At 41.9% G+C, this 25,656-nt stretch overlaps 2 protein-coding genes across 3 annotated transcripts in view; both read left to right on the top strand.

Moving 5' to 3' along the window:
- C2H5orf47 (chromosome 2 C5orf47 homolog) lies at positions 1–12,487 on the top strand. Of its 2 annotated transcripts, XM_088661844.1 has the most exons (5): positions 22–567; positions 2,598–2,686; positions 5,900–6,002; positions 10,212–10,261; positions 12,099–12,487. In XM_088661844.1, the coding sequence occupies exons 1-5, from the start codon at positions 150–152 to the stop codon at positions 12,123–12,125; spliced, it is 687 nt and encodes a 228-aa protein (XP_088517970.1). In that variant the 5' UTR covers positions 22–149; the 3' UTR covers positions 12,126–12,487. The 2 variants fall into 2 exon arrangements, with proteins under 2 accessions (XP_088517971.1, XP_088517970.1); XM_088661845.1 differs by lacking the exon at positions 2,598–2,686 and having other exon boundaries at positions 1–567; positions 5,907–6,002.
- A 6,347-nt stretch (positions 12,488–18,834) lies between these two features.
- NSG2 (neuronal vesicle trafficking associated 2) overlaps positions 18,835–25,656 on the top strand; it is a 54,560-nt gene continuing 47,738 nt past the window's right edge. Inside the window, exons 1-2 of the mRNA XM_035105312.3 lie at positions 18,835–19,058; positions 19,848–19,998. Of these exons, the coding sequence (XP_034961203.2) occupies positions 19,870–19,998 (129 nt within the window). The 5' untranslated portion in view covers positions 18,835–19,058; positions 19,848–19,869. The remainder of the gene's footprint in view (positions 19,059–19,847; positions 19,999–25,656) is intronic.

Here is a 25,656-nt window from a genome sequence, read left to right on the forward strand (position 1 = left end):
CCCAACAACCTTGCACAAACCACAGGGCCCAGAATTCTCACTAAGGGGACAGTGCGGGCGCCTCATTGTCTCACCCCCACAACTCCTCCCCGTTTGTATTCCTGACAGGAGAAAGGAAGCCTCTTATCCAAGGCTCCGCTTCCCTCGGGATGAAGGCCAGCTCTGGTCTGGGAAGGGGCAATTTGCGGCGGGTGGTTTATGTGAACAGTTTCGGCAGCCACCGCTGCGGCAACGTGATTCGTTATGGCGGCGGCCACCTGAGGGACCCGCAGGCCTCCTGCCTCTCGGGCGCGTCTCCCGCTGCCGCGCTCTCGGGCAGAAGAGGCTCTCGGGGTGCAGCCGGTCCTCCCTCCGAGGAACGAGGGAGCCCCTGCTTCGGGCTTAAAGCCCCTGGCGAGGCGAGAGCGAAAGGGGTCGGGAGAGGCGGGGAGGAAGGAGGCGAGGCGAAGAGGCCCAGAGTCAAGAGGCTGGTTGGGGTCGTGCCACCGCCGTCGCCACGCGAAGGGCGGAACAGCAAGGCGGCCGCGGCTGCCAACTCCACAGGCTCCGACGGCCAGGAAGAAGCGGGTACGAGCAGAGCGCAGGACAAAAGGCCGCGTGTCCTTGTCGATAATCGTCTTGTGGTGTTAATAGAGAGGATTGGCAATCCTTGCATATCCTCTCTCTCCCACGGGGGTTCTGCCTTGGGGTGGTGAGGGTCTCGCAATAATTCGGATGAAGGAACTGGTGGGCGGAATCGTTGCTTGCCCATTTTGAATGTGGGATTTCCCCTTGCATAGGATTGCGCTCCCTTGAGGAGTGGGAAATAGTTCTGCTGGCTAAGCAGTTGGGCCTGCCTTTTCATTTTAGAGGATTATTTCTAACAGCTTCCAATACCAAGTCTCGCCCCGTTAAATAAATAGACAGACAGCAACCTGCTGGCCTTCAGGATTTTTTTAAAAAAGTTTCATGATGTGTAAGTGCAAGACTGGTTGCCATTTTGTTGCCATGCCCGATTCAAGATGCATTTAAACACATTAGTGTCTAAACGACTTCACTTAGGCCCCAAATAGCCAAAAGAACTCCCCATTCCTGCCAACCTTCTGGGTTGTTAAGAGGGTAACGAGCTTTCTCTGTGAGATTCCCTAACTTGTGGAACTCACTGCAGAGGTTTTTCTCCAACATCTTCATTTTACAGCTATGAAGCGTTCTCTGCATGTTGAAGATCCATCCCTTACTCTGGCCTTTGACATATATTTTGGTGTGTGTGTGTGTGTGTGTGTGTGTGGATCTGGCTCTGGCTGATTTTATAGATTTCCATTTGGAATGGCTTTACATAAATGTAATTTTAATGGTTTTATCTGCTTTTATAACTATATTATATTATTATAGCCTGCCTTTGGACCTTAAGGTGAATGAAGGGGGTAAATTTTTTATTAACAAACAAAAACAAACAAACAAACACACAGGGGCCAGAAGCTAGTACGGTTTTTCTTGTTTACACAATTTTTTTCAACAGGACTTTTGTCTCCATCTGGTGCATTTAATATGTTTCTCTTGTCACTGTAACACTAGCAGGAGAACCTGCACCAGCTGATATTCTCCCTGAGAAATACATGTACAGTACTGTATTCAGTCTTACTGACTCTACACACTCCAATTCAATTTGGTTTGAATTTATTTCTAAAATCATGGATGGCATTCAGCATCAAGCTATGACGTCACTGCAAGCGTGTCTGCCTGCCAGATGGAACAATCTCCCATCTCTTTGCCCATGCATTGTTCTAAGGGTTTTCCCCAACCCTCCAGAACAGATTTGGGGAAGGCATGATGTACTAGGCTAGTAGTCTTAGTCAGCCATTTCACTATTAAGGAGTATATAATGATTTAAATTAAATATTTTTCAGAACGTAATACAATGTCTATGAATGCTGGAAAATCATTCACTTATAAAAATTTAATTGTTTGGACATATATATGTCCCCTCAGAAATAGTTCCCAGTAAGTTCATTGGGGCTTGCTCCCAAGCAAGTGGATATAGGATTGTAGCAACTTTATTTGCATAGTCCTGCAGGTCGGAGTGCAAACCCATCCAAAGATCCCCTCTGTCCCCTGAAGAAAAAGAACCTTAATGGTAGCTCTAAAGATATTTTGGGCAAATCTAGATGCATTAGAAACGCCCCCCCCCAAACTTGTACTGCAGTAATAAGTCTTTCTCACAGCAGCAGCAGCAGCAGCAGCAGCAGCAGCAGCAGCAGCAGCAGCAGGAGACATTGAATTCTTCCCCCTGCCCCCAATTCTGATTGCCATCTTGCCTTCATTTCCAGCTACTATCTGAAGAATGAGATGAGCTTCATAATGCAGCATTATGCTGTACCCTCTGCAAGGCTGACATTCATGCTTTGAAGTGATATGAAATATTGATCTTTCAAAGTGGTTTGTGAGAGATTGGCTCCTAAACTTGCACCATGATTGCAAGGGAAAGGGGGGGAATAAGATTTTAATTAGAGCTACATGATCTGATTTAAATCTGTGATGTCTCACAGCCACATAGTAGCAGTTTGATATTAGTAGCAGAAACAAACACAGTGGCAAATAAAATTCAACTGTTTTAATAGGTGGCTGCAAGGAAACTCAAGGAGATGCGTTTGAATTTCCTTCTTCCTGGGAAGTTGATAACAGTGAGATCAGGCATCAGAAGAAAGAGGTAGAACACCAGCACAATGGCACTAGAAATAAAAAAAGGTGCTTTGGAGTCTGTTCCAAAACTGGTTAGCCATTGCAGCATTCTTTGAAGCTGTCCCCTACCAAATTGGGCCCTGCTAAGGTGTAATATGAGAGTGGTTCTCTATGGAGGATGAGGCTTTATTGTTCTCTACACTGTGTGTTACTTCAGAAGAAGATAATATGTTAAGAAAGCAGATTATGTTCTCAGTTGTGGGTGAATTTAAAATATTGCCAGATATGAAGAAGAGGGTGATAAGATGTCAGGGTTTAAGCTTGCCTAGAAGGCATTTTGGTGAATTGGAAGTGTCTTTCTCTAATGTGTTTCCCAGATGTGATTAATTAGCAGTGAAGGGAAAGTCCTCTGCCCATGCTCAACAGCACTCACGTCCCATTTCTCATGTTGCAGAATTACATCCAGGCACTAAGAACAGTTGGGTGGGTGGGACTAAGATCAGGCTCAAATTAAGCACATGTTTTTCTTGTCCTAGTAGCAGATTTCTTTGATTGTGGGGTGAAATGAAGCGGGTGGGGTCGGGGAGAAACAGTCATGATTTTATATACCTGTCTACCACTACCATGTAGCCCCTTGAAGGCTGGTCATGAGGGAATGTAACTCTTGGGTTGAAAAATGTTCCCGACTTCTGGAATAAAGGGGTGGGGGGTGGAATGTGAGAGTTGGATTAAAGTCTGACATTTTGGTTGAGTCTACCGGTAACTGTATACCAAATAAGCACAGTGACTATTCACAGCAGCTGTAACGGCTGATTACACAATCAGTTTTATATCCATTCACCCTGACCCACAGATTCTCACATGTAGCAGTGGGATGCCTGTCATTATGCATGATAATCTCCACATGATCATCTGATATGGTAATAGTTGGTGCGGTTTTGCTGAGGAGGGCAAGATTCTAGAAGGGCAAGTATGTTTAGAAAAGAAGGATCAGCTTTAAAAGTTTGGAAAATACAATGGTCATCCAATTTTTTAATTATAAATTTATATCCCACCTTTCCTCCCAAAGGATGGGAAGCAATATATAAGGATATACTGATTGGAAAAGAGACTAGAGTCTATATTAGTAGAAAGTCACATTTCATTCTGCATCATAAATGTGATTCTGTGCTTTCTGAAAAGTTCACCTAGTGCCTGAGGGTAAAACCAGACGTGTTTGTTAAATTGCCAACTGATTAATAGTTTTATTATGTGTAAAGTAATCAACTCAAATTTAATTTATTCAAATGTCACTGATCCATGATTTAAAATAATGAGGAAAACTACTTCCTTCAAAGGAATATTTTAACATCTTGTTATATGGTTTATCTAGTCAGTATTTTGCAAGAAGGACAATGAATTTGCCTTATAACTCAGCATTAGAAGTAAGGCTAACTCGTAGTCTCTCTTACTATCATTAGGCTTCTGCCACTTTCATTGATGTGATTCAAATCATGTAATTGAATGTATCACAGAGTAGTGATTTTGACTGTGTTAGCATCATGTTTTTGAATGTATATGAATTACATTTTCAGCTTAATGTCAGTGCCAGTTTCTACTTCAGTTGTATTGGTTATAAGAAGTGTTGTATTTTACCACTACGGGCTGATTTATGAGTTTTATTCTTAACATGTACACACAATGCACATGTTAAACTGTGAAGGAGGCAAACACATTTCATTTGGAACATATACCCATGTGCCTAGAAGCACCGGGGGCTCTTTGTGAAATATACACATATGTGTGCAATTATGTGTGTGACGTTGAGAATATATATGTATATTCCGGCGTATAAGACGACTGGGCGTATAAGACGATCCCCAACTTTTCCAGTTAAAATATAGAGTTTGGGATATACTCGCCGTATAAGAAATACGTATAAGATGACTCCCGACTTTTGAGAAGATTTTCCTGGGTTAAAAAGTAGTCTTATACACAGGAATATACAGTATATCTGTCTATGGTTGTTGCTGCTTGTTAAACAATCTTCATGTGAGAAGGTGCTGCACAATCCACACCACCTTCTGTGATCTGTATGCACAAACTTTTTTCATGCAAAATCTTCCATCTCATTAAATTCCAAAAACCCCCACTGTTAAATAAATACAAGTTCTGGCATGATTTGTCTAGAATAGATACAATATTTTGTTGACTGCTTCCCATTGGTATGGCACATACCATTGATTATGGATCCTTTCTCTCTTATTCCTTTGCTGCTCTGCAACTTGACACAGATAATTTTGTGTGACATTTTAGTATAAGCCAAACTATGCTATGTCAATCGGTCTGTGTATCTGCTGCCTCCAGAGAGTTCAAGGTGGTGTAAATGGGATTCTCTCTTTGTCTTTGCTACAGCCTGGTAGACTTGGTTAATGAGAGAGTGACTAGCCCAAGCTTTTTTCCTCATTGGGAGCTGAACTTGAATCTCACCCCCCTAGTCAAAACTTACAGCCCAATATTACACTCTCTTTTTACAGTCCTGGAGCCCTGCTATTCAAGAATACTGTTTCATGGTTCCCTTTCCTCCTTTTTTTTTTTTTTTTTTGCAAACAGCATCACATGTACATGCATGCAAGGGGTGCAATTGAACAACCCCAACATGTACTAAGAGGAAAAATCTTTCTGTTGAAATTCTGAAAGAGGAAGCAAATATAAATAGGAAATATGCAAAGATTGGTACTGAAACAAAAAGGAAGTGGGAGTGAAATGCAAGCAAGAATACTGACCTGGAAGGTTAGCAGACAACACAGATACAGTCAATATTGAAATGTCAATACTGTCTGTGTTACTTCTAATCCATGATGTAAAAGCTGGTTCTAAATAGCTCTGGAAAATACTGTTAGGAAAGAGGTTTGCTTCACGGAGGGACAAAGATGAATCTTATCACTCATATACTAGACTTATAACAACACCACGCCAGAAGATACATTCCTTAGTGATCAGCATCTAGCTTTGACTATACCTACTGGGGGGGGGAAACCAGATTTGGAGGTGCTAGTTCATAAGTAACACCAAAAAGTGAAATAATGCATTTTTAGGGTTCGACCTTTTAAAATCAAAGACAATAATGTTTAAGGTCAGTCATTTAACAAGCTGTAGATAAACAGGCACTTGTGTTATCTCTTCTCACATTTTAAAAACTCTTATCAATAGATTAGGCAATGTTGTTCTGTTGACATACCTCACATATCTTTATTTCTAGTCCACAGTTTGGCTTGGAGTGTGTAAAGTAATTTCTAAAATGATAGAAGAAAATGGACACTTTAGAAGCAGATTGCTGTCCTGTAGCGAACTTCCAAGTGAAGGTAGGTAAGAAGTACGGTAAGCTTCTTGTGGTACTCTTGACTCCATTACTATGCCCACAGTGAAAAGTTTGGGCTATATCCAGACATACATTACACCAGTATCATCTGGTAAGATTGACTTTACATTTTGTCATGCTAAATAACATCCACTCCTTTGTTTCCTTGGGATCTGAAAAATGTGTCGCTAATCTAACTAAAGTTAGTTTGTCTTAATGCCCCTGAAATAAAAAGGAGAAGGTGGTCATGAATGATTGAGTCTTCACTGATTTGAATGAGACTTGAAGCAGAGATAAGTTTAGTTGGATTGGGTTCTAATTTGAATTGTTTCATGAGGGGCTCCCTATGAAAACTGCACTGATGCTGCAGTGAGCTAATACAGGACACAATGGCTTTCTTCTAGGAAGGAGAGCTCACAATGAAGTACTTTGGGAGCAGATTGCACACATGCTTCAGAATATTTCCAGGCTTCCTCTAATCTTGCAGGCAGAACTCTAACTATCAGTTGGGACAGAGAAAGCCCTAACTGCCTCAGGCTTGCATAGGCACTAGTGCCCCAATACCACCCATAAATTGTATTTGAATATAAAGGATAGATACCACTTGTTCTCGGTACCTTTTCCACATTTATAAAACACTTCTGGATATTTATCAGAATAATTGTCTGGAAGTAGTATTTTACATGTGTTCTGACATGTGGTGACTGAGGTTTACCTTCTGTATTCATTTTATATTGCTTTAAATAACAATGTCACTGCTTTTCTCTGGAGCCTCTGGGATGGTGTTGAGGGCAGAATTTACAGTTAAACTTCCCTAGCAAAAGAGATACTTGCTACTTTTCCAGGATTAAACTAGCTATCACAGCTGACACCATCTACCTCTCCTTTCCATACTTTCATTTTACAATGCTATGAATGAGAGATGCACAAAGTCTTTTTGAAACTTCAAGAAAGAATGGGAAAATTTTATTTAGGAGACCACTGTAAGCAGATGAAAACATTAGCAGGATTTTAACAACACTTGTAATGTAGCAAATACTATGGACAATATGGAGAGATACAAAATATGGATTATGAAATATTATGCAGTTGAAAATATTGACAATAGGACCCGTGGAGGGGAGGGTGGGAAGTCTGGAGATTCAGAGAAATCTCTATATATGGTTATGTATTTGGCATTGTTATAACCTTTCACTTGTAAAATCAAATAAAAATATTTTTTTTTGTACAAGGATGTACAAGGATGCTGCCATACTCGTTTGATACAAAATCTATCAAGAAAATGAGTTTCTTCTGTAAAATTAGAAGATGACTTCCTATAATATATGAGTATTACATAAATAAGCGAGCTTCCAATGAATGCTGGCTACGACTTACACTAATATAATATTAGAATATTTGCGGCCTAATTGAGGCTTGGATGCAAATGAATGATGAATGGATGGATGGAAATGAAGCATGAATTAAAACTGACATTCTATTGATGCAGTTTCCATTAGAGCTTTGTAGCTGCTGCACAATTCAAAGTAACAATATTATGCTTACAATCATAATTGGAATTTCTGGCTTCACAGTTTAATTAGTTTTAGGAAACAGATTTACCAATCCATTAAGTGTTACGTGTTAAATTTAAAGTGACATATTTTCAGTTTGTCTGCTGAGCTTACATTAATGTCAATAGAGGTCTGCAAACTATGTGAGTATAGAATACACATTGGTATTTGGAAAAACGGGTTCTCCAATCATGGAGAGCACGAGTTGCGGAAGGGTTAACAAGACATCCCCTGGGTTGTTGGGCAGATTAGTCTAAAGGGTCTGGTGATTGGGGCATTCATGTTGCTGGGGTAAAAAGTACTGTATGTTGCAAGTTTTGATTGACAGCCTTAGCCAATAAAAACCCGTGTGTGCAGCTTATGGTTTCACTTTTGCCAAGTGCAATGGATCTCCCGCCCACCCACCTCTTTTTAAAGGGTCTTTTGCTATTGACATTGCTATGCCTGTCATGGGGTCGTCTGCTTTGGGGCAGGGGCCCGGTAGGAATTTTGTCCATTTGGCTGATTGGTTGTGGCCATTTGGTTTTTGCCTACTGCGTAGCAAATCGTCACAACTTGTAAGGTTGGCGGTTAGGCATTGGTTAAAAAATTGGTTGGCCTACGCCTCAAAAATTGCTGCTGCTTATAGAGGTATTCCGTTAAAGGAATCCTGGGGCTTGACGGGCTCTCGTCTGTACCCCCCGCAAGGGGCTAGGGCCTTACAAGAGCAAGAACCTCAGGGAGCATTTCGGGGAGGGGAGAGTGCCTGACTCACAGCTACATCCTCTCCCTCGGGGTGTTTACCTACTGGCTTCCCTAGATGGCTAGCGGAAGTCAGTGCGGGGGACAGATGGATTAACCAATGCCTAAGCAACCACTCACATTTGGTTGTATTTAAATACAGTTGTGGCCAAATTAATGCCCAAAACCTTAAACTTAAATTGCTGTGTGTTGTGTGAGCTATTGGAGGGGGGGGGGATGTCTTGTGACCTGGACACGCAATAACCATTGGTAGATTCTGTTAGCAATATTTTGTATTTCTTTTTGTTGTTCACATTCCATATAACTCCAAATAGCCAAACTTAAATTAGCTAGAATTTCTAATTATCTATCAGGAAAGTCCAATATTGTAGACTGGTTTCAGCTATAATAGCATGGTTTCAATTACAGTAGCATAAACATTGACAGTACCATGGCAGTGATTTTGTGCCAGTGCAGACACTTACAGTAAAATCTTATGTATTTTTACTTGGAAGTAAGTCACTCTGTGTTCAATGGGGCTTTCTCCAGATAAGTGTGTATAGGATTGCCGCTTCGCTATAGGATTAGGGTATTAAACCAGTATCTAACTTCCATGAGTTCAGGTAAGTAGTCAAAATTCAACAAGCCGTTTAGAATATTAGTAATGGGTACTTGTGCCCCACTCCTAGAGTGAAAGCAAATCCCATGGTTTTGAGTGGCACTTCCAATTCCTATGCGTGTTTACAACTCACTGAGCTCCACAGAGTTCGCTTCTAAGTAATCAACCATTTTTACTCAGAGTAGGCCTGTTGAAATGAATGGATCCAACGTAATCATGTTCATTACTTAACAGTGGGTCTATTCAAAGTAAAACTAAGTTGAATACCACCCAGTGGAATTTACTCCAGGTAAGTGTGAATCAAATTAAACTATGTCCAGTGGGGCTTTTTGGTGGATTTCACTCTCTGAATGTAGTACCGGTATTATTTATATGTCCCCTCTTTGTTCCTGTATTCCCAAACCACTGCAATACCTGTATGCAAGCAGAGGAACTAATTTGTGGTCTTTGTGACTAAGGTTCTGTTTGCCCAGTTTACATCTGCTGCAGCTGTGATTCATAATACTTGAGGTTCCCCTACAGCCTTTTTCTGCCTTGCTTTCTCACTAAATTACAAAAAGAGTTATAGGGTTTTCCAGAGCATTTGTGTTTTATTTAAAAACAAAACAAAGCCCAAAGCTAACATTCTGTCTTGACAGATATGAATCACTTAAAAATGCATCCCTTTTCCACTGGCTTTGACAATAGTAAGCATGGCCTAGTTGAGAGCTTTGATTGTACACCAGGAGGAAGGAATGGAGGAAGGAATGGGATCCCCCCCCCTTACTTGTGTTTTCTGATGCCCATTGCTGTTATCCATTAGGAATTACATAGTGGCAATAATCTTTGGCTATAATTTGCTTCTTTTTGAAAGGCACCATTATGTTACCGTCAGTGCTAATTGTAGTTCATTTTTCCAGAGCTTTAATAGTGGCTCACTTATTAAACTCTATTTAGCTGAAAGCACTTGATTCGACTGCCTTCTTTCTAATTAGCAGATTTTGCACAATATTGCACTAAGGAGATAAGTCTCCTATTGATCTGAATTCTTTATCAGATAAGTAGTAAAAATACATTGGAATAATCACAGTAGGACTGCAAATGCAGAACAACATGTCCGAATCAAGAAGCCTCTGTTTTGCACCAAACAGTTATTGTTTTGCACTTTTGTTTATACGCTGAAAACAAGATTATTAATGCCACATTTTGTTATTTCTGTAAATTGTTTTCTTTAAAGGTGATTATTGCAATTTTAATACCATAGATTGCTTCAGATGAAATTTATTGAGCGTTCCAGTACAAATGAAAGTGATATATTTGTTCTCATGAAATTCTTCCACAGGCAGAGGTGTAAATGGGAATGTACAAAACGAGACTTCCTGCATTGACACTGTAAGTAAAACTCTGCTTCAATTACATAATGGTGACAGAAAATTATTTAATAAGAGCTACACTTTCACAGAGAGGGACACAGGTGGCGCCTAGGGCTTGCCAATCAGATGGTCGGCGGTTCGAATCCCTGCAACGGGGTGCTCTCCCGTTGCTGCTACCAAACTAGCAGTTCGAAAGCACGTCAAAGTGCAAGTAGATAAATAGGTACTGCTACAGCGGGAAGGTAAACGGCGTTTCCGTGTGCTGCTCTGGTTCACCAGAAGCAGCTTAGTCATGCTGGCCACATGACCTGGAAGCTGTACACCGGCTCCCTCGGCCAATAACGCGAGATGAGCGCCGCAACCCCAGAGTCGGTCACGACTGGACCTAATGGTCAGGGGTCCCTTTACCTTTACATTTTCACAGAGAGATAAGCAAAAGTTGTAGAATCAGGGATGACAATGGACCGTACACTTCATATATTTAGCATTGCAAATGTTGATGCTCTTTTTGGAATGCTTCAGTTAACTGTGGTAAAATTCTATGAGAGTTAATTTATCATTCCAACTGACATGCATATCATCAACTTATCTCAGGTATATGAGAGGCATTCTAATGGTGAATTGTTTAGAGGTGGCCCATGAGAAGCTTTGCTTATTGGTAGGAAGGGCATTTTTATGTTTTGTAAGCTATCTTAGTCGTGGATATATCTTACTGTGCAATGGCAAAAGCCATACAGAATTTACATTGTTTACTATACAGTGGTACCTCTACTTACGAATTTAATGCGTTCCGAACACACATTCGTAAGTAAAAAAAATTCGTAAGTCGAATCCCATAGGAATGCATTGGGAGAAAAAAATCGTTAGTCAAAGCAACCCTATCTAAAAATTGGTAAGTCAAAAAAATCCTGTCCAAAAAACCCCACATCCAAGATGGCGGACGGAGCTCCGTTCGTAAGTCAAAACATTTGTAAGTTGAGTCATTCGTAAGTCGAGGTACCACTGTATTTCTTTGGTCTACTGCCAAGACAAATTTTTTTCCACCTAGATACCTTGCAGATTTTGGAGCTAAATATTTTCAAATGTTGTAAGCTGTGGTATCAACATGATTTAAAAACAATAGAATCAAGTCTAAGGGCAGTATTCAGCTATGTTTTACTCAGAGTAGACCCATGTAAACTAATGAGCATGAGTAAGTTAGATCCTAGTTGAATACCACCCCAAGAAATATTGGGTGGAATTCAACACATTGCTAAGGTGATTGTTCTTTCAGAACAAGGATTTGTACTTGCCCGGAGGAATGCTCTTCTGGGGAATCTTGTAACCCTCAACAGCAGGTGTGGGGAGGAGATGGGGGAAACCCGCATTGCACTAGGGGCATCTTTTGTTGGCTTCTGCTAATAGAATGAGGTATTTGAATCTAGCCCAAACCAGGAGAATAGCCCCTGCTCATAGAATTCTGTGGAAGGGAAATGTTTCTGGTAGGATCCAACTCTCAACATGTAGGAAATATTAGATATGATATTTTCCACACCTCGGCTACGGATGCACCATGGTTTGACTATGCTGAAGTTCTTCCTTAATTTGCTCTATACTATTGTAATTTCATCAGGAACCATGCTAAGAGCTAATGGTTGACAGAACAAAGGAGCCTTTTGTCTATTTGCCCATCTTATCTGGTAAGGCAAACTTAACTTGAAACGGCAGTACAGAAACTCCTGAAGTTGCCTAGACATTGAGCAATTAAGCAGCTGCTTTGCAAAGCAGACTTCTTCCAAAGATAACTATTCCATAAGCCTATTTATTGTAAACGAGATTCATAACCAAAGGTTTTTTTAATCTCCCTTTTCCATTAGGATGAAGCCATTTTTGGATGGGTGTAGGAAACAAAGCAACAAGGAAATGAAGATTTAGTTCAGGTTTTGCATTTTAGCTGTTTTCCAGTAATCTTTTAACTATACATGAGAAACAGATTCTTCGCGTCAGAGGTACTGGAATACAAATACTATACATGTTATGTGGAACAATTTATGTGTTTTTCATGTAACAGGTTAATTGTAATCTAAGTTTAATTTTGTTTAAGTGTGATTAAATGTAATTAAGCAAATCAGCTTTGCACTTGGGTTTAGGTGCTCATAAAGGAATACAATGCAGTATGATTACAATGCAATACAATATTTTTAAGGTTGATTTTATGTGTACTTTACTAATCAGCTTCTCAGAATAAAGTATGGATCTATGAAGTAAATGTACAAGTCTAGGAGTTTGTATCTCAAACCTGAGTTTAATTCCTGTTTCCATAACACTGTAATGGTGCACCTGAATCTTACCTGAATCTCATAATGTATTTCAAAATTATACAGGGTAGTCATCCTCAAGGACAGTGGACTGTGGGTCATAAGAACAACACATTATCAATTAATGGTGTGTAGCTGTTGGGATGCAGTGTCAGTGTCTCATTAGCACAAGCAGGAGTCCAAGAACTATTCAGCTTAATGAAGTCTACTGGGAGTTAGAGGAAGGTTTCACTTCCTTCCAGCTTTCATTCTCCTGGTACATACCAACTCATTTCCTTCTAAGTGGAATTGCCTGAAAGTCCCAAGACTCATAGCACAGGAGCATAGTTCAAGAGTCATACAGTTTCTGAGGCCATAACAACAACACGAACAACAACAACAACAACAACAACAACAACCCTTTTGGTCTGATCCAGCAGGGGTCTTCTTTTATTTATATTGCCCACTCATTAATTATCTCCAAGACATCTCATTCTCCCCTGTCAGACTTTGATACATTTCTCAGCTCCTTACAGCCTGTCCTCTGCAAGGGTATGAGGAGAGACTGTGTCATCTTTAAATTTTTAAATGACAAATTAAAAAGAAATGAAAGGGGGAATTCATTGTAGCTCTCTGGTGATCATTCCATAGGCAGAAGCATCTCAGCTTGCTGGATGAAACGATTCCCTGTCTTCTTCCCCCATGTGCTTTACTGTGTGTGTGTGTGTGTGTGTGTGTTTTCTCCCTAAGTGACTTGAGGCCTGGTTACTTTATTGACCATCTTCCACCAAATGTTCCCACCAAGTCTTAATATTCGCATAGGAGGCTTCAAATTTCCCCAACTATTTTGAGTGATTACTAGGAATTTGGCTTTTTTTGTTGGTGATATCCTGTCTACAGAATGCCCTTCCCAGAGGGGTTCACCTGGTGCCTATGTTATTTACTTTTGGGTGCTAGGTTAACTCTCACAGGCCTTTTAATAGACTTTTAACTGTACCCCCCCCTCAAATTTTGGATCTTGAATTAGAATTGTTCTTGTACATTGGTTTATGCTGGTGCAAAACTTCCAGCTGGTGTTTTCATACTGTTTTAAATGTTCTGTATGGTTGGTTTTTCATGATGGGGATTTATTGTTTTTAACATGCTCTGAACTGCCTAGGGAACACAGTTGGATAGGTGGAATGAACAAATAAATAATCAATCTTCCAGCAGGAATAATTACTGTACCAACCATTCCTTAGAAAAGATAAATATATTGTAGAAACTGGGTTAGTAAGTCAGTTATGTGAAATTTTGATTTAAAATGTTGACTGGTGTATGAACAGCACTAAAGTACAAATGAATAGAATCCAAGGGTCATACTTCAGTGTACTCAAATGAGCAAAACAACCTTTGAGATTAATACAGAAATAAATAGATGGATTTATTTAAAATGGTAACAATGAATAGTGTTTTAAAATCTTAGGTTTATTTTGCCTATTGAAAAATTTCTGGCTCCGTTCCTTGTGCTTTCTCTCTTTTTCCATTCCCTCCTGTGGAACCTTCCAGAGGCCACGTGCCTGAGGTGAATGGGGCTGGAGTCAGAAGTCAGTAAAGCAATAGGTGTGACTCTTATTTTTGTACAATGGGCTGCATTCCACCCCTGCATAACTCAGAGGTTTCTGCTCCCTCCCCCATCTCTCCATTCTCCAGCCAAGAAAGAAGCCTTGTCTCGTTGCAAGGGCACATTCCAGACAGACAAAAGCACTTGAGGAGGACTTAGAGTATGGCCAGTGAGGGGTGTGGCCTCGGGAGGCTAGGGGGACAGTGGCAGCAGGGGCGGAGGAAGGGGTGTGTGGTGGGGGTGGGCCACCCCGGGTATTACCACTGAGGGGGCTGACAGAATGCTGGGCGGCACTCAACGTGGGGCCTGCAACGCACCTGAGTGATGCAGTGGCTTGGGCACCCACTGGCTTTGCACTGTCCCAAATGGTCTGCCCGGCACCTCCTCCTCAGCTGTAGGGTGGCTGAGTGGGAGGAGGTAGGCAGACTCCTCAGAGGCCCCACGGAGCGTCCTTACCCGGCTGGCCCCGCCCCTGGGCCCTGCGCATGTGCCGCCCCAGGCGTCTGATTGGCTTGCTCTGCTGTTGAGTGGCAGTCCCAAGGGCCAGATAGGGAAACCTTGAGAGCTGTATTCAACCCCCAGGCACTTGGGTGTAGACAATATTGAGCAAGATGGATCGATGGTTTGACTAGTACTAGTTGATACAGTGAATATAGGTCTGTGGGTGGACACTGTGTGCATGCCAAAGCCTGTGGTGAGTATAACATCTAGGTTAACTTATGGCTTTGGTGACTACATGCATCCCCAGCCTGTCATGGAGAGTTACCTTCCAGTATCCCATGCCTTTTTGAAGCAGTAGTGCTGGCATGGGAACTCATTATAGCCGCAGCAAGACTGAGCCATCTTGTAGAACAAGGATGTGGAATCACCAGCTTGTAGGCCAAAGTGTCCCTGTCCTCATAGTGCTAGAATAGTGGTGTACCAGAAAAAATATGCAATAATTAGTAGTTCCTGAGAGGACAGAGAGCCTCAGAATTCTGTCAAGGTATAGCACAGCTGACCTACTGATTTTGCTGGCATATGTACTGGTACATGTGTAGCCATTGTAGATATACTGTGTATATCTACAGTATATGTAATTTAAATAATGTTTTATTTTCTGTGATGTGCGTGATAAGGAAAAGAGTTATTTGGAGTCCAAGACGAGAGAGAATATGCTTGCTTATTCATGTTTCAAACATGGCTGGGAAAGTTAAGGAAATAAATATTAGCAAGGTAATATATGTGTCACCAGCACTATTTCCAGACTTTAAAAAGCAGGCAGAAGAGATGACTTTGTTGGTTTTTCTGCCTATTTACTCAGAAATATTAGAGATAACTGGAGATCCAAGGCTAAGGGCAGCTGAAATGGGTGGCCCAGACCCTTAAGCATATGGGATCATCAGAAGTGATAGTGAAAATAGCAATTCTCCTATGACTTGTTTAGCCTGATAAAAAAAATGCACTGTGAAACTCTTATTAAAAGACTAAAAACACAGGCATGTTTTTCTGTTAGCAGAATAAGTCTTGTCCCTGTGTGGGTGGATATGTCAGATTACATCTAATATGCAATAACATCTTCAAGTTTTGCTTTGCTTTGTTGTTTCCAACTTGCTTTGCCTTCTGCTGCCTTAATAGTGTTTCCACTGAGATTTAATTCATTCTAAGTCTTTGGGCAGGGCTGACAGCTTTAAGCATGAAGCATCCAGTTTATACCAACTCATTAGTGCTACGTCACATAAATGTGCAAATAATTGATTTGGCAAGTTTCAAAGAGAAGGGTTTTCAACCCTAAAATCAACCTTTAAAACTTCTAAAATTGCTATAGGGGTTTCTGCAGCCTTAATAAGAAAAGCCCGAACTATTTCTTCTTCTTCTTGCCTTCCACAACCTCTGAAATTAGATGTTGCTGCTACATGTGTGGCTCTGGCCTCCAAGTAATAATGCCAGTCTTCTTTTTTTTTTTACAGGTAGGTAGCCGTGTTGGTCTGATGTCGAAGCAAAATAAAAAAATCCCTTCCAGTAGCACCTTAGAACCAACTAAGTTTGTAATTGGTATGAGCTTTCGTGTGCATGCACACTTCTTCAGATACACTGAAACAGAAGTCTTTTTTTTGTTATGTTTTTAACTCATGAGATGCATTCAGGCATCATGCTGGTTGGAATGGTGGTTTTGTCCTGCAATAAGTAGTCAAGAGATGCTTCCTTTGATGTCCAACAAATAGTTAAATTCAATCTTGGTCTCATCTTCGCTCATTGTTACCTCTTACATGCTTTCAGATATCACGAAAATAAGAGAAAGAGCCTGGCTCATGTCCTTTTGTCACCTCTTGATTTGCTCATTCCTTTCTCTCATTGCTCACTTCATTGCTTCTTAATTTCCAAATGTCCATAACAGGCAGGGAACCAAAGGTAGGACCACTGGGGAGCCATGTCTCTTCCAGTGTGTTTCTGGATGTGGGATCCAGTCTGAAATCTGGTCAGACCTCACCTGGAGTACTGTGTCCAGTTCTGGGCACCACAGTTCAAGAAGGATACAGACAAGCTGGAACGTGTCCAGAAGAGGGCAACCAAAATGGTCAAAGGCCTGGAAATGATGCCTTATGAGGAACGGCTTAGGGAGCTGGGTATGTTTAGTCTGGAGAAGAGAAGGTTAAGGGGTGATTTGATAGCCATGTTCAAATATATAAAAGGATGTCATATAGAGGAGGGAGAGAGATTGTTTTCTGCTGCTCCAGAGAAGTGGACACGGAGCAATGGATTCAAACTACAAGAAAGAAGATTCCACCTGAACATTAGGAAGAACTTCCTGACAGTAAGAGCTGTTCGGCAGTGGAATTTGCTACCAAGGAGTGTGGTGGAGTCTCCTTCTTTGGGGGTCTTTAAGCAGAGGCTTGACAGCCATCTGTCAGGAATGCTTTGATGGTGTTTCCTGCTTGGCAGGGGGTTGGACTGGATGGCCCTTGTGGTCTCTTCCAACTCTATGATTTTATGATTCTATGAAATATCTGGATCTTGTACCTTCAGCATAATAGCTGAAGATATTTTCCATCAGTATACATAAACCAGCTCACCTTAAGCTACGTTCAGTTTACCCCCTCTATTCCTCTCCAGGAACCTTAGACCTAGGGGCTGAATGTAACCATCCAGGCATCTCTGTCTAACCCCTGTGGCTTGCACCATACTCATTGGTCCTGCTCTGCACCCTCCCAATTACTTTTACCCAGCTAGAATGTGTTTATACTATGAAAACACTGCTTGCTTGCCTGGATGGAGGTATGTATGTTTGTGTTTCATGCTCTTATGTAACAACCCAGTTTTCCCATCCAGCTTTCCCATCAAGTTTATGATCATCAGAGAACCATTACTAATCCAAGCTTTGGATGATGGTACCAGGAGGATATACATGCATTTAAAACACCTGCCTGCCACATTCACACTTTGCATTGTTAGGCGTGCACTTTAATTAAAACACACACACACACACACACACACACACACACACACACTTAGCCTTGCTATTAAAAACACAATGTGCAACTGAAGAGGCTCTAAGTAGGGAATAGTAAACTATATTTTTTACATCAAGCTTTAATTGCCTTTTTTCCTTTACAACACTCAAATGCAATTATGAAGCATGCACTGACAAAAATGTACATGCTTCTTTTTGTTCTATCTTGCATCAAGAACATTCACTCATGGTACAAGTAGCACGGCAGAGGTACGAAGATGTTTGGTGTTTAATGTGAAAACAGCATCAGTTTTGTCAGCACTGTGGAATTCTCTTTTATTTAAAATTACTTCCCACCAGAAGTGGGAAAGTGGATTGGCTCCTTTGTCACATTTTCCTCTTCAATGAAATGAATTTGGGAATCAACACACGGGTCCAGACCAGTGGCTGAAAGTCACTGTACTAGTCACCATGTTGTTTAGTGATTAAACATAGCTGTACTTGGAGTTAGGCTGAAATGCCTGGCAGTAAGATAGATGAACAGCCGGCTAGAGCAATTAAAGTCATGTCTGCGGTACTGGATATATTATTGACTTTTCCACTGGGAGGCTGAAAAGAAGCCCTTATCTTCTTCCTCATCTGATGGTCTGAGCACGTTCACTTGGAAGCAAGTCCTCAGAATTCATAGAATTGGAAGGGACTCCAAGGGTCATCAAGTCCAACCCTCTGCAATGCAGGAATCTGAAAACCCGGTTTGAATCAGCACGTACATTCTGCATTGTGTTGCAACTAGTCCCTTGCCCCCCTCCCGTCAGCATACTGTACTCTTCGAAGCCTAACGTTATATTTCTTCAGATTTACCCACTGTTTCCTAGTGGCTATTGCTTTTCATATCTCGAGGTTTGCCTCTAGTTCGCCTATTGCTCATGATCAGCAAAATCACAAACCATCCCCCCTCTTCCCGTTCCATTAATTCGCCAAGGACAATGCTCTCTTCCTGTCTAAGGTTCTTTGGCGGCAAGGCTCGTCCTGCTACAGCCATAGATATTGCACGTCGCCCTGTCTAACGCCGGAGCCGTGCCCGTTTGCAAACGGCATCATACCAGGCAGAGGACGATGCACGCCCACTTGTTGGAAACGCGCATGCGATGCCGGGCAAGAAATCCAGCCGCGCGTTTCTGCGAGCTGCCTGTAGGTGTCGTGGTGGGTAAATGCCTCGCTCTCTGGGCGAGCTCTTGCGGCTCCACTCTGCGGGCGGCAGGTGGCGCCAGATCCCGCCTAGAAGCCGCCGCCCCAACTTGCGAGCGTTTGCGTTCCCGCAGGCTCGAGCTCCTTTCTCTTGCGCACTCGGTCCCAGCTTCTCCTTCAGTAGCATTTGCAAGCAGCCGGGCTGAGGAGCGAAGCGCTGTCCGTTCAGCACCACCTAGGCGAGAGTGCGGGGGGAGAGCAGAGCCAGCCCTTTTGCGCAATCCGGGCAGAACCTCCTGAGAGCGCGGTGTGCCCTGCAGTAAGTAGCCAGCGCGGGAGAATGGCGGGCTCCGAGGTGGGTGGGCTGGGCTGGGCTGGGGGTCTTGCGTGGGCGTTTGGCTCGGTCCTTCTGCTGGTGAAGCGCCATTCGCTTGTGCCTCTCCCGCCCAGCACTCCTGGCGCAGATTTATCATCTCTCTGGAGAAAACAAGGGCTTTCCGATTCCCTTCCTGTTAAAAATGCAGCCCCAAACGCAAGCGTGTCCAGCACCTTATCCATCCTTGAACGGCAGGCTCAGAACAGGGGGTGGCTAAAATAATGATTCTGATTAAACACCCCACCCCAAGGGGTTAATGCAGCAGTCGTGATTAAAACAACAACGCACAGCGCAACACACACACACGCACACACAAAAGCCCCAGGCCGGAACCACCCTTTCCTTGTGCAAATCTCCTTGTTTCCTTGGATTTCTAACAAAGCAGCAAGGCGGGGTTCCCTCATCTGACATGATTGTGATTCATGGCTTTGCTTATTATGTTTGGATCTAAGCAAAGAGAGTTGATCTGAACTCTCTTGGAAGGTGGCTCAAGAAGCATGCTTGGTAATGATGTTCTATTGTTTTAAATGGTGCCCAGAGATTGCTACCAAATGTGAGATGCTTCCTCCGCACCCACCAGTAACTTCCTCCAGTGATCTAGCAGAGACATTCAAATGGAAAGGAAGGGGTGATCGCCGAGATTGATGGAAGCATGGCAAAGCAACATCTCTCTTCCTTAATTTCCAGTTTTCTCCCTCCCTCTTAACACTAGTCGTCTCTATATGTTTTTAGGTCTGGAAAGTGAGGTCTAAGGATGGTGAAACTTGGGAGCAATTTGAATGACAAGAACAAGCAGCAGCCGTCCAATGAGGATGGCTTTCAGACGGTTCCATTGATAACACCCTTGGAAGTAAATCATTTGCAGTTTCCAGCTCCGGAAAAGGTAAATGGAACAGAACAAAACAAAACAGGAGCAGGCAACAATGTCTTCCCACTAGTTCGTTCTCTTGTCCCTTGGAAGCATTTTTTTTAAAGCACAGCTATGGTTCCAATTAAATGCTACCTTATAAAAAGGGATTGACTTTTTCCTGTGTGTTTGTGTGTGTGAGAGAGATTTAAAGCCCAGCAGACACACCACCTAAACCTGGGAAATGGTTCATGACTGAGGTCTGCAAAATGGCAGAGTTTGTTCAACAGATTATTCACTCAAATTTAGTGGGGGAAGAAATAAAGCTGCGTCTGATCCACTAAAATAATTTTATGAATCATTGTGTTCTGTGCCTGCTCTGAGATTGTGATGATTTGGGGTGTTTTATTTTACAATTCTCAGGAGTGTGGTTAATATCTGTAATCCATACTGGTTATTCAATATTACACTAACCTTCTATAGATGATCAGGTAGAATAATACAGAGGGTCATTCCGTGCCCTCATCTCCTCCCTCCCCCATAAATGGGCTTCTGGGAAGTGATCGCTTTTGTGAAACTCATAATCAAACCTCGTAGCTTTCGACTGGCATGCTGAAAAGTGGGCATCATTGATTAGCTTTGCATCGACCTGTTATCTTTATATAGCCTGTTTTATATTCCATACACATTAACTCCCAACTGTACTGTATTTGGAGAGATAATGCAATGCCATGAACACATCTCACCATAATACTATGTGCCCAGAGCATCTATGTAGCATTAATCCTTATTGGAAAAAGAGAGCCACTGCGGTGCTGCATCTTTGTATTTTAATGAAGTATATACAATACAAAGAAGGTGTTGCCCTCATGGAGTAATGACAGAGTAAATACATTTGATTCTCAAATTGCACGTCATAAATGTTCAGAAAAACATGTTGATATGGGTGATGTAATGCGAATATATCTGTTGGCAAATAGAAAGGGGGAAAGATGCAAGCGACTGGGCTCGATTACTTCAGTAAAATCAGACTTGTGGCAAAAGACTGTAATATGCCTAGTGAATCATTATAACAATATAGAGGAACTCCATTCATGCAACCTGGGACTATGCTATGGTAACTGAGGGAGGATTGAGTTTGGTATAAACAAGGAGAGATGAAGACAAGCTGAGCACCCACAATTTTGTTTGCAAGAAGGTATAATCCAAACTGATTTCTCAGAAGCAAAGAACACACAGTTTGCAAGATGAGTGTTTGTAGTGTGGTGTTAAACTTCTGGAAGTAGGTCTGACATTGGGGTTTAGAAATGAATATTTCTTTTCTTTTTTATATATACCGGTATATATTTTAAAAAAATAAGGAAGAGGGTTGCTTCCTAAGTGCTAGTTTTGGGGAGTTGTTCCTTTCCTGTTGTTGCTGCAAAATAAGACTACAATTCTTTCCCCGTTCTCTACCTCCCAAATCGCATAAACCAAGGCATACATTTTGCCAAGTAGATTAAACATTTCAACAAAAATAAAATAAAAATGTGGAAATGGAAATCTGCCCCCCCATTCTTTCCTTTTCTAAATGAAAACTGTTCCTCTGAATTCCACAGGAGTAGCCTAGTGACTGACACATCAGTTGTAGCATGTAGGCAAGAGCCTGTCTGCTTCATCAGAGGCATGAAGTGGACCATCTCCCTGTCCTCTTCGGATATATGATATGAATAAAGCCCTTGCCTATGAAATCAATTTGCTATAGTTTTGCATGAACCTAAATGGTTGGTTCACCAAAAAGCATGTTTTGCCTGGGACTTCAAGGTCCAGTGAGTAGCATTAGCAAATCATTTTATCACCCTCATCACTCCAAATCTCAAAATGGGAAGAGGAGGCAACTACTGCTGGCCTGGCTCTATTTAGGCAAAAGCTCTTGGAACAAGTGGATGAACCAGATCTCAGAACTGCAGCCTGTTGTAGGTTGTGCAGCCCCAAGATCTGGCAGGCAAGCACTTAAGCAGGTATACACAGGGGGACGGAAAGCTGCAAGGTCAGCATGGACAACAGCAGCTTAAGTAGAGTCTAGGGAGCTAGGCTTAAATAAGTTGTTGCACAAGCAACTGCTGGGTTCACATTGACCACCTTCATAATGCTGCAGCTCAGCTGTGTGCTGTGCTTTTCTCACTGGTGATTGATGACAGTGTGAGTCGAGAGCTGAATCAGAGTCTTCATTTAACATTTGCTGCCTCATGGGTGGGTCAGATTAATTTGGCCTCCAGGGCGTGTAAGGCATAACATCCTGGTTGTTGCTGTTGTGGTGGTGATGCGTTTTGGAGGAGCACTTAAGGGATCTCATGGTTTTGTGATGCAGAACCAGGAGGTTTGGGGTGGGGGTGGGAGATGCTGTTTGAGGGAGACACACACCACAGTGCAACTAAATCCTCATGGTGTGAGGACTCAGTATCTGTTGAGAAACCAGCAAGGTAAATAGTGCAGAGGGCTGTTTTGGAAACCCAACTAATTTCTCAGAAAAAGGCAATTGTTTTATCATTACTTTCCAAAACCCTTTTGTCTCGTTCCAACAATTTCTTCCGGGCCTGAACGCATCAACTCATGTAAGGGCAGCCCACCTTCTATTCAATTGGCAAGGTGGACAGAAAAAAAAAAGAAAAAAGATCATACTTGAAGCTGGCCCACCTACTAGGATGAAAAAAGAACTTAAATTACCTTGGAGCTCCACATGCATCTTTGAGCACACGTGGAGCTTTTGACCAAGGACTGAATAATAATGAACAGTCATGATGATGATGCTAATAACAACCAGCATTACGTTGTTGTTATACTTTAAATTTTCATATCAAACAACTAAGAAGCTTTTAATGAAAAAAACTCTCTCTCCTTTAGTGACAGCACAAGGCAAAACAAGGTGTTCGATGCATCCCATTTTATTATTTTAAAGAAATTAGCAGGTGTTTCTGCTTGAAAATGCGAGAAAACTTCCCATTATGTGTAGCCAGGCCACTGAATTTTTTTATACTGAAAAAGAATACTATTGTACTGAAGTACTGAAGAAGAATACTACCAAAAAATCATTTGAACAGTATGGATCTGTTGTCTGGTTCCCCACTCAATGTGACTTCTGAGAATAAATGTGCTGTTCTCATGCCAAACCCTCCATGGATGTGCAGTTAATAAGTAAATATTTCTTACAGCCAGTTGACAGAGCTTTCATATGTAGGAGTTATATGTAAGAGGTTAGCTCCTAAAAATACTGAGCATTTCAAAGTAGGTTGTGGGATGCATTTCTCTAGCCCACACTATAACTTACTTAAAATCGATTACATTGATCATAGGTACTTGAATGGTGACTAGGCAAAGAATAGTAACTGAATAAAATGATGCTGGAATCACCACTGTACATTCTAATTGTTTCCTTTGCTTTTGATAGATCTGAAATTGGTCAGTGTTGGAGACATGTTAGTAGGTGAGACAGCCTTAGCTAAGTGTAGCTCTTATCTATGGGAACTCTGGAGCTGATTGGAAGCACATTGGTTTGTTTTATATTGAGTGTGGATTGGCATCAGTTGCCCAGGAGACAGACCCTTAAGAAGTTCCTATTAATTAAATGAGGCTTTGTTTGAGAAGAGGTTAAGTAAGGAAGGAAATTTCCCCCAACTAGAAAATCAGCATGTTGATGCCCATGAGGGTTTTCCTGCAGCTGAACTACAATGGCCTTTCCAAATTTTCCATGCTATTTTGTGTGGCAAAATTGTATGCATGTGGTTGGGGGCATATTTTCCCCAGAAAACTCTTACAAGAAATTTTGCTCAGGGGAGGGGTAGAGCACATCTGCTTGGGATGCAGAAGGTCCCAAGTTCAGTGTGTGCCATCTCTGAGGACCAGTTATCCAGTGGTGGGAAAACCTTTCTCCCAAGACCCTGAAGAGCCATTCCTAGTCCCAGCAGGACCAGATGGGCTAATTCTTGGACCTGATCATAGTCTTATCTTGTCTTTGTTCCTGCTCCTGTTCTGCAGAACTCATAATTCATCTGTTTTCATCTGTTTTCCAAAATTCATCTCTCTTGTTCTGACACATCATTCTGTACTTTTTAGGTAACCTGGGTTTCAAGGACAGAATATGTTTAATAATAATAGTAGTAGTAAAGCAGAGATGTGCATATTTGCTTAATTTGCACAAAGGATAGTAGTGGCTGATGCAAAATGTTTGTATTTTTGAAGGAGCTCTGTGTGCAAGCCAAGGTGGGGCGGGGCCTCTCTCACCAAGGCCTCCCATTTCTAAGCTGTGTGCTGAGCACTTCTTTCTCCTACCGTACGTGTGTCACTGAGCAGCAGCCTTCGGTGGACATTTTGTGAGCATTTGCACATGAATGTGTGAACAAAAATGTGGCAGCCACAGAAGGAGTAGAGAAGAAAAAATGTGTGCAGGAATGTGAGAAAAGAAAAGGGGGTGGTGGTAAAAGAGAGAAAGACAGTGGTTTGTTTGGGTTGCAGGATTTTTGCTTTTGTTTTCCCAGTGATAAGTGTTTCCTCTTTTTAATTTTCCCAAACAGCCTCCTTAAAATGGTACTTTAAGGTTGCAGTGCTATATCCGCATTCCTGGGTGTAAGCACCTTTGAAATCAATGGGGTTTACTTCTGTACTCAGAAGACTTGTGCTCTTAGAATGTGCTGTTAGAGCACTTGTTGAGGTTTCATAATCTCGCTATCTATCCTGACAATGTGCTTTGTAAGCCTTTCTTTCTTAGAAACCCAGTGTTCTCCCAGGCTACTAGCCTATTGTAAATGTGTGCAATAAATTGGGTTGAGCATTATCCCCATGGCATTTCTGAATGTGGATTTTAGCTGATGAATCCATTTTTCATCTTGTCTTAATGGGGATTTTTTTACTGCAGCCTTCTTTAGCTCTCCCAGTGAAATTGTGACAGTCCAAAAGGCATTTAAACAACTTCAAGGATTTTGTTGCAGAGCCAGAGCCAGTTGATACTGTTTGTTAGAGGCTGTTATCTAGTGGGTTTGTTTATGGATTTTTCTGCTAGGTTTATTTATGGGTTAATGCAGGTGTGGGAAACCTCCACTCTGTGGACCAAATTTGGCTTGACACAGTTCCCAGTTCAGATTGTGAGGCTGATTAACCCAAACCATGCCCACTTGCCCCACACCTGGTGTCATATATGATTGTCAGGTGAAGGGCAGGTGTTAGAAACCCAACTGATCTCATCAGAACGCAGGGTTGAAGTCACCACCCATAAGCATCTGGGTTATGAGTTCAAACCTACTGGCTTGTCTGCATGACTGAGTTTCCTCCAGCTGATCCAACCAGAAAGCAGCTTTGCCAACCCTGTAGGAAGTACTAAGTATCAGTCTAGTGAAGGGTTTCTCAAACTTGGGTTTCCAGCTGTTTATGGACTACAATTCCCATCATCTCTGACCACTGGTCTTGCTAGTTAGAGATGTTGGGAGTTGGTAGTCCCAAAACAGCTGGAGACCCAAGTTTGGGAAACACTGGTCTAGTGGTTCAAGTGTTGGGACCTGGAGGACCAGAGTTCAAATCCCAACTCAATCGTGAAACTTCCTGGGTGATCTTAGGCCTGTCATCTCTTAGCCATTGTGGCCATTGGCAGGATAAAGTGGAAGGGTGTATGCCACTCAAAATTCATTAGAGGAAAAGTTGGGATTGAAATGAAATAAGTAAATC

Source organism: Zootoca vivipara, chromosome 2, assembly GCF_965207765.1.
Source record: "Zootoca vivipara chromosome 2, rZooViv2.hap1.1, whole genome shotgun sequence".
Lineage (NCBI taxonomy): Eukaryota > Metazoa > Chordata > Lepidosauria > Squamata > Lacertidae > Zootoca > Zootoca vivipara.